Source organism: Tachysurus fulvidraco, chromosome 11 (assembly GCF_022655615.1).
Source record: "Tachysurus fulvidraco isolate hzauxx_2018 chromosome 11, HZAU_PFXX_2.0, whole genome shotgun sequence".
In the NCBI taxonomy this organism is placed as follows: Eukaryota; Metazoa; Chordata; class Actinopteri; order Siluriformes; family Bagridae; genus Tachysurus; species Tachysurus fulvidraco.
The window spans coordinates 9527957-9546447 of record NC_062528.1 but is presented as its reverse complement, the minus strand read 5'-3'; the positions used below and the strand labels follow the sequence as shown (position 1 = coordinate 9546447).

The following is an 18491-nucleotide window of genomic DNA, read 5'->3' as shown; positions in this document are numbered from 1 at the left end:
TGAAAACATTTATCTAACCAAATAAATGAATGATGGTTGATATGGTTAAGGCTTCTGTAAGGAAAGGTTTATTTAACATTTGATATTTATAGAAGAAGTCTCAGGTGTCAGTTCCTTGTAATCGTAGGTTTTGGTTCCATTTGTCTCCTGAACATTCCACTACCACCTTAAATGTAATTCGAATAGTATATAACTGTAACGGTATATAACAGTATATTCTATAACATACTATAACAGTAAGCCCCTTCATGTTTTAGTCCCCTTGCTAAAACATTCTACAAACTTTTGTTTCTACAAACCACCGATTATTCTATTTGCATTGTACGGAAATTCTCCTGTAAATCAATGCTTTTGTGTCACGTCCTTAAAAACAATGCAGCATCCACTTCCAAAGGGTCAGCCTTAGACCTTGATTTGTTTTCGAGTGGCTTTGAACGTGGAAGGACAGCAGGGAGAGGTGATGCAGAGTTATCAGACAAAGGAAGCCGGAGAAACCTTACCTCCTTTTCTGAGGCCTGTTCACTCTGAGTATCTCCTCATGAGGTAAACAGGACCCCGAAGATGCCCCTGATCCAGCTGGCTGCTCCCTGCTGCGTATACATAAGTGCATCCTGTTTTTGCTTGGTAAGAAAGATCTGGATGAACACCTTCCTGCTCCTGTAAGGCCTGCGGTCCAGCTGACTCAGGAGCAGAGAGTGATAAGGTTTAATGAAAGGTTTAACTGACAAGGGGAGAGCAGGTGGAAGTCACAGGCAGGTGTGTGTGTTCTTCTACACCTGGCACCTGAAGACCACCCATCTGTGAAAAATGCAGTAAATTATAAAACACTAACATTTGTCTGGTGACTGTCTGATATTTTAAGCAAATATGCCATTTTCCATGCAATCTCTGTAAGTTTGCTTGTCATATGCATGACTAACACTATTTATTTTGTAATTTAATTACACAGAAGTTAAATTTCATCATGTAAATATTTACTATTCGCTAGGATTTAATTTTCTTACCCTGACTGATTATGTTAGCTACAGGAGCCAATGCTAGTTTAGCCAGGCATTAGAAAACATGTTGATTTCTTGAATAAATAGATGAATTTTATAGTAGCAAATTGGCAGAATTTATCTCAGCATGCTTTTACAGGTTATATGGAGGTCAAGTCTTCTAACCAGGCAAAAGATATGCTACAAAGTCTTTGCTTACTTAAACTCTTCACTTAATAAATCACTTTACTGTGGAAGGGCCAGGGCGCTCATTCTCAGGTTCAACACTGCGGTCTGGTGGATTGGAAATATTCAAACACACATGGACAGCTATAGCAACTGTAGTTCTAAATCTATTTGTGGAAATACTCAAGTAATTGTATTTCATTTAAGTATACTTATGTAGATATCGTTTTTGGTATATTTATTATTCCCCTTTTCATTATAGAAATCGAAATGCTTGTTCTCTTACTTGAGGTTAAAGTACGAAATGAACTCTAATGACCTTTTGGTTGAGCTTTAAATGTACACTAGCTGCAGCTTTCTAGGTTATAGTTAAGATTCACACTAAAGTGAAAAAGGTGTACAGTTTAGTTCGTCAACTCAGTGGCAAGCAATGGTACAGTTTAGTACCTTTTTTCTGAACTTCTTTTAAGGATGTAATAAAGACTGGGCAAAGTCCAGTGTTTCCTTTTTTGGAGTTGTGCAAATAATATGCTGTGTGACATAAAGAGGAAAACAGGTCATGTTGGCTGGATATGAATGCTGGAAGAGGGTTAAAGGGGAAACTGAAAGCAAGAACTGTGTGTGGAACAGGAAAGACAGGAAAAGTCTTATCTCCACATAATCTATTATGTACTTTGTGTTCCACTGTTTTTGCTCTATGTCCAGGTTGCAGAGCAAGCACGATTAACTCTCTGTTCATAACCACACACATACAGTGTAAAGCAGGAACGCTAAGCAGTGTAAGAGTGTACACAATTCCACTATTAATTCAACACTGACTTTACAATACGCAATCACAACCACACCTCGTTCATAGGGCAGCCAACACACAACAAAAGCAATGAGGTGAGCAGCAGGTGTGTGCTTATCTTCATGGCAGTTTTATACCAGGAGGTTTATTCAACCATTACAGCTGATGACAAAAGAGGAAAAGAAATCCAATAAGACTATGTATTCCCAAAAATCCAGTACTTTTGAATCTAATGGTAAGAAATGCCTCGTCCTCTTACGAGTTATAACATGACCAGAAGAGATCTGGTTTAAATCACAGACCTGTCATACTGCTGTGACAAGCTATGCAGTTTATATTTGCCCCACACATAGTCTGTGGGTTATTTTGGACACACAATTGATGGCATTTAAAAGCATTGTTCTCAATCCCAAGGACAAGTTCTTTATTATCTTGTAACCTTTTCTTTCTTGTTTATGCTTTCAAATGGTCAGGCTATTGACTTGTTCTGCTACATTGACATTATCTAAAGTGGCTCTTCTTGACTGAAATGTACCAATTTTTTCCATTAAAAGGACATGTTTTATCAAGGATCCCTTGATTCCTTTCCATTGTACTAGAGAGTTTGCCTTTCTTTTAAAATGGACAATGCTGCACAGACAACGCTAGGGGTGAGGTTTACAATTTATGTTTTTTAATGTCTAATGCATGTACAGAATGTCTTAATTTAACAAATTGTACACAATTGTTTACAACTTGCAACTTTCATATGAGCAGACTTGAGAGAAATCTTTGTTAAATCACTGAACTGTAATACTGCTGCTGTTGTGGCTTGTTATGACGTTCATATTTGGGCCCATCAGTCCCGGTGTTTTCATTTGGGAAAATGTAAAGGAATTTAAAAGCCTTTTCTCAAATCCAAGGACTCATTATTATATTTTACCTCTCCAAATGTGAGTGTTACAGGGTATTGGAAGAGGTGGTTGGTAGGATTGAAGTGGCAGAGGACAGGTGCCAGACTCCCAGGGAGTCCAGTGTGGGAGGCCACCCTCCCCGATTTAAGCCTGAGATTCAGTTTTTCTGTAGCAGCAGGAGGAGGAGGAAGAGGAGGAGGTACAGGAAGGGTTAAATCTTATGAGTGACAGGTGATAACTTTGAGGGCTTGACAGTGTGTGAAAACAGTAAGAACTTCTAACATTAACAGATGATTCAAATGTTTAACAACTAAACTCTCTACGTAATTTCTGTGAAATGGAAGTGGGTTGCTCTGTGTTTGGGAATTATCACAAATATACACAAGCAATGAGGAGATGGATTAAAGCTGGTCTTTATAGCTTGACAGCGTATGCTGTGGAAACTCCTCCTGAAGCTTTAGAGAATTTGCTATTTAAGATTTCCCTCCATTAATCCCTGGATGAGGAGTCTTCTTCATTTCTCGATAAATAATCATTCAGCTGTTAGGTAAATCTGCAATCTAATCCATCTCTTAACGATACATTATGAGCTGAGTCATTTAGAGTGCATCAGTTGTTAACATTTCCCAGGATTCGACTAGACAATAACACATCTCATTTGTTTATTATCCCTGTATTTAGACATTCCTATAAAGAAGTAAATAGCGAAGTGGAATGGAAGAGTGACGACTCGTTTTTTAACCTCTTCCATTAAACTGAGTAAGAGACAAGAGACTGATATAGATTTTATTATTTATTTTAAGAAAAAAATATATATATATATTTCTGACTTTGTGATAATAGGTTTATAACATTGACATATATACAATTCTGTTCATAAATACAAATTATTTACAAATTAAATAGTAAGAACGTCTCACGGTTCTGTACAACACTGCATTGTTAAATTAAGAATTATATGAATAAAACATATTAAAAGTTGTCTATTTGGTATAAAGTGAAAAAATAGATATTTTTTAAAAAATCCTCTTTAGTGGAGTCTTTTTAAAGACCCCGATGCAGAACTTCAACAAACCAGGACATCTTAACAACTATGAATCTATTTGCCTAAACAAAATGATTCTTTTAAGTCATGGGAATGTAGTAAATAGCTTACTGATTGTGGACAGCGGCGAGATGCAAGCTGTACAGTTAAAAAAACAACAACAAATTATCCACCAAACCCTGCTATACAAACATCTCTGCAGTGTACTGAGGGAAATTACTCCTGCATACCTCAAATATATGTCTAGATCTCCTTTGACAAATTCTGTTACAAATATAATTCAGGGTTTCATTCAGGCACAGCATTTAAGATTAGGTACTTATTTGGATTGACTTTGCTTTCTCTGATAGTCAAGGCCATTAAAGACATTAGATGTTGTGTAACAGATCCTGATTACACAATATTTTAGATCATTTCCCATGAGAAGAGTTCAGTGTTCACCCTGAGTGTATCAGCACCGGCCTTGTCTTGGGTTTGATTACATGTCCTCAGGCAGATCCTCATTTTGCTTGTTCCACATCATATTCCATGGTCAGCCTCTTAAATTGTTCCACTACATTTACATTGCCTCTTTAGGTTTGACTGACTGAATTCAAGGCCTCATTTGGTATAAAGTGTCTCTTCTTGATTAAGACGCACCATTCAGTTTTTTTGTTTTCCACAGTAAGGCATATGGAGAGAAAAGGTCCTTCCTTTTTTGTGATTAAGGATCCTTTGATTAATTTCCATCCATTTCCATCGTTCTGAAAAGTTTGCTTTTCTTTCCAAAAGTTCATTTGTATATATATATATATATATATATATATATATATATATATATATATATATATATATATATATATATATACACACACACACATATTATATATATATATATATATATATATATATATATCTATATATATATATATATATATATATATATATATATATACACACACACACAATATTATATATATATATATATATATATATATATATATATATATATATAAATTGTTGTATGTATATATATATATATATACAGAATATTTATATACGTGTATATATGTATATATACACACGTATATATATAGTAAATTGTAGTGCAAATTATGCAATTTCACCCCTCTTAAAGCTCTTTTCTTCGCTTGCCAATGCAACGTCCAAAACAAAAAGTAGTCCTCTCTTATGAGCAGCATCAATAAATATTAAATATGTCAATGTAATATATATATATAGTCTCTTCAACTGTTCTTTAAACGCTTGTAAACATGTTCAGACGAGGCCTGATGTTGATTGAGGTGCTCCAGTTAATACAATACTGTTAAACCTGGTGTGAGAGAGAGAGAGAGAGAGAGAGAGAGAGAGAGAGAGAGAGAGAGAGAGAGAGAGAGAGAGAAGGTGTTAAATCTCATTCTTAAAGCAAAAGCAAAACTCCGATATTTTTAAAGAATGATACTTACCTCAGTAGCAAAAACACGTGGCTCAGGAATGATGTATACAGGATGATACAAATCACCTTTAGGGAAGCTCAAAGGAGGAACTAATATAGAGGACTCTGAGTTTTTCCTGAAGAGAAGACAAACATAAAAACAGGTTAGACCAAGTTCAGCGTTACCTAGTTAAGCAGGAAGTGAGTTAAAGACCGATAGAAGGAGAAAACACTTACAGGTCTAGTTTATCTTTTGTATTTTTCTCATCTTTGGCAAGATTATATTCCAACATCTTTTGCTTGTTGTTATCTTTACAAAGTGTATCTATGATGCCAGAGCTAAGCTCCGCATCCTTGTTGGACACCTTGAACAGTCCACCAGGGATGAGTAAAGCTTCTTTCTCTTTGTAGCTGGACTGAGTGTTAGAGATCACCGAGTTGCGATTGTTGATGGTGTCCAGATCATTGCGCACTGCAGAAAACATAGATCTGTTTCCACGTCTCATCTGCTTGAGGAGGATGATGGTAGCACACAGCACCAGCGTCAAGGTGATGAGGCCCAGAGTAAAGGAGATGGCCAGGGCAATGGGGAAACTAGGTACAACAGGAGTATTTGTGGGTAGCTGGTCGTACTCGCAGCGCAAACCCATGAATCCTGGAGGGCACTGGCACACAGGCCCGCTGAAGTGAGTGTAGCATGTGCCGCCATTTTTGCAGGGGAGAAAGCTGCATGCATCAGCACGCATGGTGCAATCCTTGCCTGTGAAGCCCAACGTGCACCTGCATGTGTAGTCATTAATGCCATCCACACAGGTGCCCGCATTGCGACACGGGTTACGGGCACACTCGTCAATGTTTATCTCACAACGCAGTCCTGTGAAGCCGGGGCGACACTGGCACACAACTCTGTGACCCAGGTCTAGACACTGGCCTCCTTTCAAATAGAAATGGGGAAAGGAAAGTTAAAGACTGAAACACAAATCATAGGCTGAGATGTATACTTTATTTATAGAGAACATAAGCAGCAGACATGTAATGCTTAAATAGTACATATGGGAACAGTGTGTTAAATTTCTTTCGCAATAAGACTCCTGTGCTCATCATGACAGCTCTATCTTTCACGCTATATCAGCATGTGAGACAAACTGGCGTCTTTCCTATCCTGCTCGAGCAGCAATCTCGAGGAGGCTGGCAGTCACGCTAAATGGATGCATCTCAAGCTACACACATAGTGGTCTGCCACTCGAAGATGATGACAGCTCAGACATGCCAGAGCAGCATAACTGCTTGCATTTTTCAGATAAGAGCTTTATAGAAACCCAGTTTACTGTGTCTGTTTTCTTATGCTGTTATGGGTTGCAGGGCTTACTGTTGGCACAGGGGTCACTGCTGCAGCGGTCAATTTTCTTCTCACAGTTGGAGCCCATGTATCCAGGAGGGCAGCGGCAGGAGTAACTTCCAGTTTCTGTCTCCACACATGTTCCACTGTTGAAGCATGGTCCGTCTGCGCAGGTCATAGCGCTGACCTCACAATTCTTTCCATAGAAACCCTGGGGGCATGTGCACGAGTAGTCATTCGCCAAATCCTACAAAGAAGAAGGGAGGAAAAAACATAAACTACCAACAACATACTACCTTTTGATGCAAACCAAAAGACACACAGTCAAGATAATTTTGTTCTAGGCTTAAATGCGGGCACTTACGTTACAGCTGCCACCATTCTTGCATGGATTGCTGTTGCACTCATTGGTCTCGATCTCACAGTTGGTACCACTGAAGCCAGGTTTGCAGGTGCAGGTGTAGCTCCCCTGGCCAGTGTTTGTGCATGTGGCATCATTCTTGCAAGGTTTATGATTGGTGCAGAAGTTAAGATCTTCGTTACAGTACAGGCCGCCCCAGCCTTCCTTGCAATTGCACTGAAAAGGCTGGTCACAGGTTCCATGCACACACCCAGGGTGCTGCTGGCACTCGTTGCATAGGGGGCCCTGCCACCCGAGGCGACACTTGCACTCTCCAGGGGTCTTACAATCACCGTTTTTCTCACTGCAGCCAGGCGAGCAGATGGCTGTTAGAAACGAGAGGCAGAAAAAAGGGGGTAAATTAGAATACGGGTTCCTCTTGCACTAAAACACACACACACACACACACACACACACACACACACACACACACACACACACACACACACACATAAACCCCTCCCCTTTACCTTCCCAATGCGCGGGCACGTCAAGTATTTGTTAAGTACTAAACTAAGCAGCTGGGACACAGATAAAAGAGACACATGCCGTGTTTTTTACGCAACACAGAGCACATTACATTAAACCTTTCGTCTTTAGTCCTCCTTAGTCTGATTGTCAGAAGAACAAAAAGAGATTAGAGTCCCAGATTTCTTTTTTTCCCTCAACCCAAACGGGCTTGTTAAATTGCTTAACTTTCCTTACCACAGATGCATATTATGTCCCGGTTTTCTCTAAGCTTATTTTAATCATTGGAATCAATCAGAGTAACACTATAAAGCTGCGATGTGGTCAACCACTTTAAAGGATAACACAGAATCAAAGAAAAATCTGAAGCAGTGCGCGTGCGCTAGTTCTACTTTATTATTATTATTATCACGATTATTATTAGGATTATTAGGATTGCATTTTAAAACTTATTTTCAGAAGGTTCTTAAGACATAAGGTTTACACTGTTAGAAGATAAATAAAGATACTTACGATCAGTGCAGTATTCGCCGTTCCAGCCAGGTAAACAGATCCTCTGTCCGGTGGAGTCACAGGTGTAGTGGCCGAAGGTGTCGTTGCGCGGGCGGCAGTAATCCGAGCAGCTTTCTCCGTAGTAAAACTCGTCGCACATTACATGGTAAGAGTAACGCAGTTCACTCTGCTCCCCGAGTCGCTCGTCCTGCACAGAGTTCTCCCCAGTTGTTACACTCCCTTTAGTGGCTAGGAAGCTGATCCGGTTGCTTTGATCTTCTAAAAACACACCAGTTGTATTAAGTGGTTATTCACGTGTTCACAAGAAACTTAAGGTTAAAGCACGGCTGAAGACAGAAACACAGGACAGGGGTTTACCTGATGAGGAGTCTGCATACCAAGCTTCAATTATCACGGAAAACCTTGCCTGTGAGAAAAATACACAAAAAATCCATAAGCACACGTAAACGCTTATATGCGTAAAGTTTTAATGCACATTGGATAGAAGTGAAGATGAAGGAAGAAGAAGAAGAAGAAGAAGAAGAAAGAAAGAAAGAAAGAAAGAAAGAAAGAAAGAAAGAAAGAAAGAAAGAAAGAAAGAAAGAAAGAAAGAAAGAAAGGTGCAAAACACGTATAAGGGACAATATTGCGAGAAACTCACCGGCCATTTGAAAGTGAAGTTTACTTTAATAGGTGCGCTGTTGGAGATGGCGCTCGGCTCTGCGCTAAGGTTGGCTGTGCGTCCGGAACCGTAGGAGCACGAGGGATAAGCCGACATCACATCATGAGTGTGTTTGAGACACACACGGAAGAAGATGAGGCAGTTCTTATGCGAGTTCTTACACACACCTCCGGGGCTGGTAAACGAGTGCACTTTCAGCTCAAACACACCGGACGAGTCGACCTGAGAAACAGGACACGGGGTAAATAAATGCGCACGGGTTAAAGGCGCTCCAAGCACCTTAACAAACACCAGTTACACTACTCACCAGGTGAGACGCTATCAAAATAAACATGCACGTTGATAAAAAATTAGCCATTTTCCTCATGGTCTGCCAAAACAGCAGACAGGACCAGAGCAGGTATCCGATACAAGTGTCTGATGCCTGTTTGTACAAGTAAATGGATAAATGGAAAGAAAAAAAAAGAAAGGAAAAAAAAAGCTTAATTGGAAACCGAGAGACTAGTGTTAAGTATACAAATAACCTGCTAAATACACGTATCGTGACCTGGAGCTTACGACCACTAAACTAACCTATGAGCTCCACAATATGTGATCTTTGGACCTGTATGTTTCTGTTTAGTAGAGCAGAGTGCACGCGCCGAGGATTTTAAAGTCGCTTCCACAGGGGCGGGGCGTATGCAAATGACCTGTTATTTTGACCTCTGATTAAAACGAAAATTGAGAAAATGCGAGATTGTCTGACTTTAGATACACTAGAGAAAAAAGAAGAAAAAACGAAATCCAAACAAACTTGTATAGCCGACTAAACATTTTTGTTATTATTATTATTATTATTATTATTATTATTATTATTATTATTAAAGTTTCTCATGACTCAGAGAAATGATTTATAAATGTTTTGTAATTCTTTTTGTAGGATTTTTTTTCTTAGCCTAAGATTTATTTATCCAGGATTTGTGGTTAGACGTTGTGAAAGTTAGCATCTACCCCCAGTAGTTTCCCCCTCTTTCTGACTCGTGCCGGGCTTTTTTCATATGCATGTTTTTGAGCTCTTTTTCCTCGGGGGAGGGTTGCAGAGGTTGTTCCCTCTCGCCCCTTTTAATTCAGATCTGTGTGTGTGTCATTGTTAGGACGCGTGTGAGTCGTTAAACCGGCGCGCCGCTTATTGTGCCTTTAAGATCCGGGGCTTCTTTTGTTCTCAGGGCTTCACTCGTGGGCCTCTGGGGGCTGAAAATTACACATAATTGCTTTTGTAAATTGTGTGTGTGTGTGTGTGTGTGTGTGTGTGTGTGTGTGTGTGTGTGTGTGTGTGTGTGTGTAGGGGGACTGTACTGACCACAGCTGTATGCTAAAACAGCACCTGGTGAGACTGAGACTGTATCTTACGCGCGCCACATCGTCACCAATTCTCCCCTAATGAACACATTCGCCTCAGATACCCATTAATGCGTGGTGAAAATAAGCTCTAGTGGGGTAATTAAGCCACTCTAACCGTCCGAGGTCGACCTGAGGGTTTCTATTTAACAGACGTGGTTTAAAACCAGCAAAACAATAAGGTTATTTTGGACGGCTCGCGCATCATGTCTCCTCTTGTGTGCGTGCGCGCCAGACATATGCCGTGTTCACTGAGCGTCGCGCTCTCTGGCACTGTATCACAAGCACATACCTCACGACAGGTAATCAGACTCGTTTTGGAGAAATTTCACAGAGGCGTGAAATCTATAAGCCCTCAGCCTTTGGGAGCCCGGATTATGGGTTGCGTCATAGCTTATAGGGTTGGTTGGGCTACTTTTTTTTTGGATATAACTATGCATTTGAACATGTAGATAAGTCAATTTGTTTGGGTAAAAAATAAAATAAAATAGATTATGTGATGACTAACTGTTCTGCAAACTGTTGCTCCTCTGTAGCGGCTGCCTGTTGTTATGCTAATGAGAGCAGCGCGTGCCTCTGCTGGCACACTGCCTGCTTCAGGACAGATTAAAGAATGAATTGGCCCCCGATTTCTCTTGTTTTAGCTCATATAGTAAGCAGGCGTGTATGACGAGCCGATATTCCAACGTTTCAGCAATGGACCTATTTTGTTATCGGTGCGGATCTTTAAAACGCAGAAAAACGAGGGGTCACGTGACCGAGGAAACGTATTAATTAAGCAAATCGATGGCCATCTGGTGCAATCGAAAGAGCACGCGACGCACGTGGAATGTTTGCAGCAGACGCATACAATGTAATGATCGGTACGTCACTGCAATATACTGACTAGTATCCAGAGAAAGTGTTATATACTATATAGACACAGGCAGGACATTTGTGCATTTTATGCTTGTGCATCAACGTAAAAAAAAAAAAAAAAAAAAAAAACAAATAAATAAATAAAAAAATCACACACGTGTCCAGAGGTGTTAGAACCAACGCTTTGGGCCAAGGCGGCATTGTGTCTCCAGTGGTGTGAGGATCAGGAGGAGGAGGAGAATTAGTTGGAGATCAGAATAGTCGGAAAGGCACACTCCGACTTTTGGGAAGGTGTGAAGCGGTGGCAGAAGGCACGGTGTGCTCACAAATGTGAATCTGTCGAGGTGTAAGGTGCGACACCGTGCGCTCGAGCCACGTTGGTTCCCACACAAGCACCTTATCGTGCACGTGCACACGGAGATCTGAAGTGTCACTCTGGCGCATGGCTTTTGTTCACAGCTTCGGCCTGCATTTTGGTCAGGAGTTTTTGTGGGAAACGTTCAGGCTGAGCAGTTATTAAAAAATGTTTAGCTAAAAAGACAAAGACAAAAAAAAAAACATGTCCAACCTGCTCCAACTTGATGCTGTACGAGGGCACTAAGTACGGGATTTGCGCGTGGCTCTTTATGTGGCTCAAAAACAAAAGATAATTAGAATATGTGCTTAGCTGTAATGATGATGTCTGTAGGCGCCTGAACTCTGCCCCAGGCACTGCGGCACGTGGCCGTCTGTCCAGCTCCGAGGCGTCAAACTAAAAGCAAAAGTTTCACTTAACACCTAAACATTCGGTGACCCCAACATGCCTGGTGCATAAAAAACATCTAGATCAAGCATGATGAGCTGAGAGACCTATAATGAGTTTTTCACCAAGGTTGCACGGGAGACAGACATGCATACATATACATGCATACATATACATACATACATATATACATACATACATACATACATACACGCAGGAAGACATACATACATACATACATACACATGCAGGAAGACATACATACATACATACATACATACATACATACATACATACATACATACATACATACATACATACATACATAAAGCAACCAAAACGTTTTTAATCAGGTCAAGATATGGGAATTATGAAAATACAGAACTGAACTGTACTAATATCTCTTATGACAAATAAATACAGGTATGATTGGTTGAATGGTAAAAAAAAAAATGCCAGTGAAGTCAAAGATTTATCAACTGTTATGTTACAAAAGTGGAATGTTAAGATTTGCTCAGCTAATATAATGTAGTGCTTAGCTTAAAATCATAAAATTTCGCTCTCTCGCTCTTTCTCTCTCTCTCTCTCTCTCTCTCTCTCTCTCTCTCTCTGTATATATATATATATATATATATATATATAGATATATATATAGATAGATAGATAGATAGATAGATAGATAGATAGATAGATAGATATGGAGAGAGAGAGAGAGAGAGAGAGAGAGAGAGAGAGAGAGAGAGAGAGAGAGAGAGAGAAGCATATAAACAATGACATAACATGCTATTAATAAAATTACACAAAGCTTTTGAGAATGTGATTGAAGCCCTTATGCTGAGTAAGCTCATTTCTGGTCAGCATTTATCTAACCAAATAGAATCTAATGAAAATGCACATGTTCACCAGCACTAAGCTGTATGACCTTTAACAGTTTGATAACATTGTTATTATGTTATTATGACCAATTACTGTATGCAAATATTGTATAAAAAGTGTATACTGAAAATGCTATCCAGCTCTATAGACTCAAGTTGAACTGAAAATCTACACACCTAAGTTGATAGGAAAGTTTTGGCTGACATGTTCTCCAAAGTAACAACCACAGACCATAGAACAAAATCTATCAATGAAATCTCCAATGAAGTCCTCTTTGAACATGATCACAGCTGAATCTGCTCTACTTGAAGCAATGTTTAAGCGAAAGCAAAACCGATCTATGTATCTATCCAGGGTTTGACATATCAGTGTGAGAAATGTCATTCATGCATCTTCAGTGAGCAATGTATACTGATGAGAGTCATAGTGGATCACCTGTCTTGGGAAACACTGCACATGCCATTCTTCCCGCAAGCCATTAGACTCCTCAACAAATAGAACTGAACTAAACCTAACATACCCAACTGTGTGGACTGCACTGAACTGTACAAATCAACCACTCATTCAATTGAGTTTTGCGGAACACATTTTAATACCTCATCAAACTTCTGCTATTGCATAAGTATGTATATTTTTAATTGAAAGCTCTTTGTTTACAATTTCTTTAGTTTTGCTAAAATAAAAATATATAATATACAGTATCCACACTGTTCAGCGCTATTTTGTTTATTTGTCTTGTGGTATTTTTGTATTGTCTGCACTACGTTGCACACGTTGTGTACTTTATGTGGGTACTTAAACTTACATTGTCATTAGCTCTGTGTAATTTAGCTTTATGTCATTTTATGCATATATGCAGTGTTGTATAAAGTTCTAGAAAGCAATACTTGAATAAAAGTACAAGTATCGTACTAGAAAAGGACTTTGGTAGAAGTGAAAATCACCTTTTAGAATATTACTCAAGTAAAAGTCTAACAGTATCTGATATATACTGTACTTAAGTATCAAAAGTAATTTTCTGATATTTAATGTATTTAAGTATTTGAAGTAAAAGTAAAAAGTAAAATTTTAGTGATTTTCGGTAGGCATAAGAACAGGGGCGGTTCTAGGGTTTCATCTTTAGGGGTTTTAGCCCTCAGTGAGAATTTAAAACAAGAAGAGTTTTATATTATATATTATATGACTACATAGTAAGCCAAAAGTTATGGTATTATTAAATGGCAAAAGTGGACACCAAAATGTTATGCATGATGTAATGATGCCAGTCTTGAATCAAATCAGTTCATGTATGTGTGCATTCTCTACTAACTGTGTGTCCAATGAATGCAGTCATTAATAAAAAAAAAATTCACAAGACAAAGACCAAATCAATAAATGTTATTTTTATTTAGTAATTAATGGATTGTTTGCATTAATATTTTGTTTGTGCTATCAACTCTGGTAATAAGAATAGTGACATTTCACTGCTTTTGGTTGCCGTCTTTGCGGCTTTCCGCGGATTAACGTTATAGAAAAATGCCTCCAGCTCTGACTGCGCGTGCACGCTGCGCGTGCCTGTGCTTCTCCGTAGAGCGTGCGTACGTGCGTAATGCAATCTAGGAGCAGTGATTCGTCAAACCTCACTTATTGCATTTCTTCTGATTTTATTTGGTAGTAACGAGTAACGAAGATGCTTAGTGGAAATATAACGGATTAAAAGTATACATTTTATCTTGGAAATGTAGTGGAGTAAAAGTGAAAGTTGACAAATTTAAATAGCCAAGTAAAGTACAGGTACGTGAAATTTCTACTTAAGTACAGTAACAAAGTATTTGTACTACGTTACATTACAACACTGCATATATGCTAGCTGTATATGGTTGAAACGACAATAAAAGCTTCTTGAATTGATTTGACTAGGCTTGAAAATGAGCACCATGCGTGCAGATTTTCACACACATTCACACCTTGTACATGACATTCACCAGTCCATATACCCGAATGTTTCTGTGAGGCAGAAGAAAACCTAGAGGACCAAGAGAAAACAGAAACACTGAGAATATGTGAAATTCTACATGTGCAGACGGCAACCTGAACTCAGGATTAAACTTAACACTGGAAGGTGAAAATTTGATCACTTCACATGTTCCTTAATTCTCTGTCAAGTCATCAGTGACATACTTATTGTGCAAATGTCAAGCTGTCTATCAGCAAGGTGCTAAATGTGGTAGAAGAGCAAGGGTTACCGTGAGTGCAGGCAAATGTTATTAGTCCAGTGTTAATTTTATTCTGAGATACAGAGGTGGCAAAAGTACACACATCCTTTACTCAAGTAGAAGTACAGATACTCATTTTTTAAAAGACTCCAGTAAAAGTAGAAGTACTGACTACACTATTTTGCTCAAGTTAAAGTAAAGAAGTATGGGCTCTGACATGTACTTAATTAAAAAGTCGCTGATACTACTACCTGTTTAGTGTCATGCTGGTAACTGGACGTCATGTTATACGGACGTCACACACACACACACACACACACACACACACACACACACACACACACACACACACACACACACACACACACACACACATTATATATGTGTGTGTGTATAATTTTGAAGTGTGCTGATGGATATTTGTGTTCATCAGCCACAAGAGTGTTACGAAAGGCAGGCATTGCTGTAGGTGAGGTAGGGTGAAGTCAGCGTTCACATTCATCCCAAAGGTGTTCAGTAGGGATGAGATCAGAAAACAACCCCATATAGCAGGAAAGGTCAGGTGACCCAATAAGTTTGGAAATATAATGTATACCAAGTGTATCACCAAGGCCGTATCCCAAACTGTAGGGAGATTCCAGCTCTGTCCTTCAAAAACAACTCAAAATTATCATGAGGGGCTTAGCCCTCAGTGAGAATTTAAAACAAGAAGATTTCTATATTATATACGACAACTCTGGTAATAAGAATAGTGACATTTCACTGCTTTTGGTTTCCGTCTTTGCGTCTTTCCGCCGATTAACGTTATAGATAAACGCCTCCAGCTCTGACTGCGCGTGCACGCTGCGCGTACCTGTGCTTTTCCGTTCAAATAAAGCAGACAGCTGAAGACGCACTTTTGAAAGACTACAACACACGCGTGTGAAAGCAAAGTTAAAAAAAAATCGCTTGGATCAAACTGATAAATAATTTTCTTTCCCATCGACGACATGTCCTGCATTTTAACATAATTTTTATTGTTTATTTATGAAAGTAAAAATGATCCTTATAGTTTTAGGGTGGCTGAGATTACAGACAGGGGGCTGAAGGGCTAGAACCGCCCCTGGTTAACACAATTCGCAACGCATTCGCCAGGAATCCTTTTTGACGCGGATTATTTCAAACATCTCCCTCATATATGGCCATGTGTGTTCAGGAATGTCCTCGGTGTTAGTTATTTTGACATCGGTGACTGCCTCTGAATTAACATATGCCATTCCTTTTGTAGGTGTGCTGCTCATTGTTAGCTCCGCTATCCTTAGTCTATGTCTGATAGCCAGTAAATAATACAGTACACCAGTCACATGGGGAAAAAGCCGCACGATGATAGGCTGGAAACAGCGCTCAATGAGAAGAAATAATACTAAAAGTAACGAGTCCGTTTTGAAAATCTTAGAAGTAAAAAGTACAGATATTTGTTTAAAAATGTAATTAGTAAAAATTAAGTACTGTAAAGTACTGATACCAGAAAAATGTACTTAAGTACAGTAAGGAAGTATTTTTACTCCGTTACTTCCCACCCCTGCTGAGATACCAGCGAGACTAAGAAAGTCTTTGAAGAAGAGCATAAATTTATTTGGTAATTCTATTATTTGTTAACTGAATGTGTGTTCACAGTGTCCTGTAATGGACTCACAACTTATCCAGGATGGAATTCGGTCTCATGTTTAGTTTTCCATAATCGGTATAATAGGTTCCAGATTCACCATGAGATAAGAATGAAGAACAACAACTTTACATGAACAGAAAAGCAAACCTTTATTTATTTTTCCCATTTAAATTTTTTTTATTATATTTATATCATCAGTGTTACTGAAAATGCAACTGATTTATCATTGAATACATACGCATTACTGTTGCTTAAATATTATTCCATACCAATACAATTTTAAGACTTTTCTCAGGAAGTAAGTCAATCTGGATCAAATCTGCAAGCGAAATCACTGCCAAATGGAAATAAACAAGAATCATGCATTTCCAAATATCTTAAAACACCCACTAGTTCCATGGAAGTACGTACTTCAATCTTTTCTTCAATCTTTTAAAGTTCTCAGAAATGATACTGAAGCTATTCAGGAAGCACCCTCGTTTATCTTGGCATAGTATTTGTTTGATATTAGTTTTCATTATACTAGAAATGTACAGCTCAAGGATTATGGTATAAGTTCAGAATAACTGACCAAACAGACATGTAAAACTTTATCTTTATCTCATTAATTAATTAATATTATAAGCACAGATGTTTTAACACTTAAAAACTACATAATCATATTTCCTTATTGTATTAATAAGATCTAAAATGAACTGATATTTATTTAAAAATATTATATTCCCAATATAACTGGATTGACTCATTTCCTCACTGTTATCCAATGTACATTCTTTTTTCTGCTGCTCTGAAGTATTTCTAATGAGCGTGTAGTTTTTATTACTCACACTCACTCATCCATTCAATCATGTAGCAGAAGAAAATAAATATCATACATATGCAGGTCAAGAGCTTCAGTTAAACATCAGAATGGGGAAAAATGTGAGTTCACTCAGTGACTCTGGTGTGGATGTTGGTGCAAACTAGGCTCGGTTAAGAATTTAAGAAACTGTTGATCTTATGGGACTCGCACACACACAAAACACACACGAGTAGTAATGTCTTTTATGAAAGACGTTGGAGGAGTAAAGGTCAGATTCAAGCTTACAGTCTGCAGTAATTCGAGAGATCACTCATTGAATCAACTGTGAACAGAAAAGCATGTCAACACAAAACACACTGATCCTTGTTCCTGGGGCTAGAATAAATCACTCATCAGGTTACAATCCTGTAAAAAAGAACAGCACTATGGTCTACAGCAGCAGTTCCCAAAGTGGGGGTTGCGGAGTGGGGGTCAGTGGGTCGCTAGATGATTTCCAGAAACGTTATTTATTTTTATATGTTAAAAACGGTTGTGATGATGTCCCTTTTGGATCACTTTCATAAGTACTTCCCTGAAGGAGACGCTCCCGACCAACATAAGGTCACCATTCAATGTAACCGCGGCAAATCATCTGGTGTCAGATGCGGAAGCTGATAGAACTTTCAACCTATCGAACCCTGAGGACGGCATTTGACAGCAAGACGCTGGATGAGTTCTGGGCGTCTGTCGCGCTGGAATATCCACAATCGTCGAAAGCCGTGTTGTATGTACTCATGCAATTTGGCTCATCGTATTTATGTGAAAAGACATTCTCCGCACTGATTTACATTAACAATAAAGTGTTCGCAGTTCACGGCTTAAAGTGGAAGATGATCTGCGGGGGGTGATCTCCAAAACTGAACCTAGAGTGGACCTGCTTTTCTCCGTGCACAGCGCCTATCCATCACATTAGGCGTTTTTTCTGAATACATTTAAAATTACAATACAATTATACATGAACTTCTAATTGTTCCAAGGTGCCAGCCAAAGCTGTACGCGTGTTACAGACAGCTTGTTCGTATTCTGTCTGTAAGCATTTCACAGTTATGGGATGTATTTGTTTTTGTCAATAATTTGTTAATAAAATAGCCTGGCTTATAGATTGTGTTCCTTTTTGGATACAAAAGTTTGGATACAAGAGCTAATGTTCCCCCAAATATGACCACGTGAGAATAATATATCCCCAGGTTTAAATAATTAACTCATTTCGAACCAAAATGCCAGATAGAGTCTTATAATAACCAAAAAAAAAAATGAATAAGCAGCTT

At 38.8% G+C, this 18491-nt stretch overlaps 1 protein-coding gene across 1 annotated transcript; it reads right to left on the bottom strand.

Annotated features, from left to right (window-relative positions):
- Positions 1 to 4939: 4939 nt before the first annotated feature.
- Positions 4940 to 9323, bottom strand: dlc (deltaC). The gene is made up of 9 exons (XM_027175283.2): positions 8994 to 9323; positions 8666 to 8908; positions 8383 to 8431; positions 8026 to 8283; positions 7009 to 7370; positions 6675 to 6891; positions 5543 to 6239; positions 5337 to 5442; positions 4940 to 5203 (listed from the first exon to the last, which is right to left on the bottom strand). Exons 1-9 carry the CDS (start codon positions 9051 to 9053, stop codon positions 5198 to 5200), a joined length of 1998 nt encoding a protein of 665 aa, XP_027031084.2. The 5' UTR covers positions 9054 to 9323; the 3' UTR covers positions 4940 to 5197.
- Positions 9324 to 18491: the final 9168 nt, after the last annotated feature.

What these genes read in the sequence shown, in the direction of transcription:
- dlc (XM_027175283.2), bottom strand. Translation starts at nt 9,053, where the DNA reads ATGAGGAAAATGGCTAATTTTTTATCAACGTGCATGTTTATTTTGATA. An exon ending in TTTTGATAGCGTCTCACCTG is followed by an intron (nt 8,909 to 8,993) that starts GTGAGTAGTGTA and finishes CCTGTTTCTCAG; the next exon opens with GTCGACTCGTCCGGTGTGTT. An exon ending in CAGTGACCCCTGTGCCAACA is followed by an intron (nt 6,240 to 6,674) that starts GTAAGCCCTGCA and finishes TCTATTTGAAAG; the next exon opens with GAGGCCAGTGTCTAGACCTG.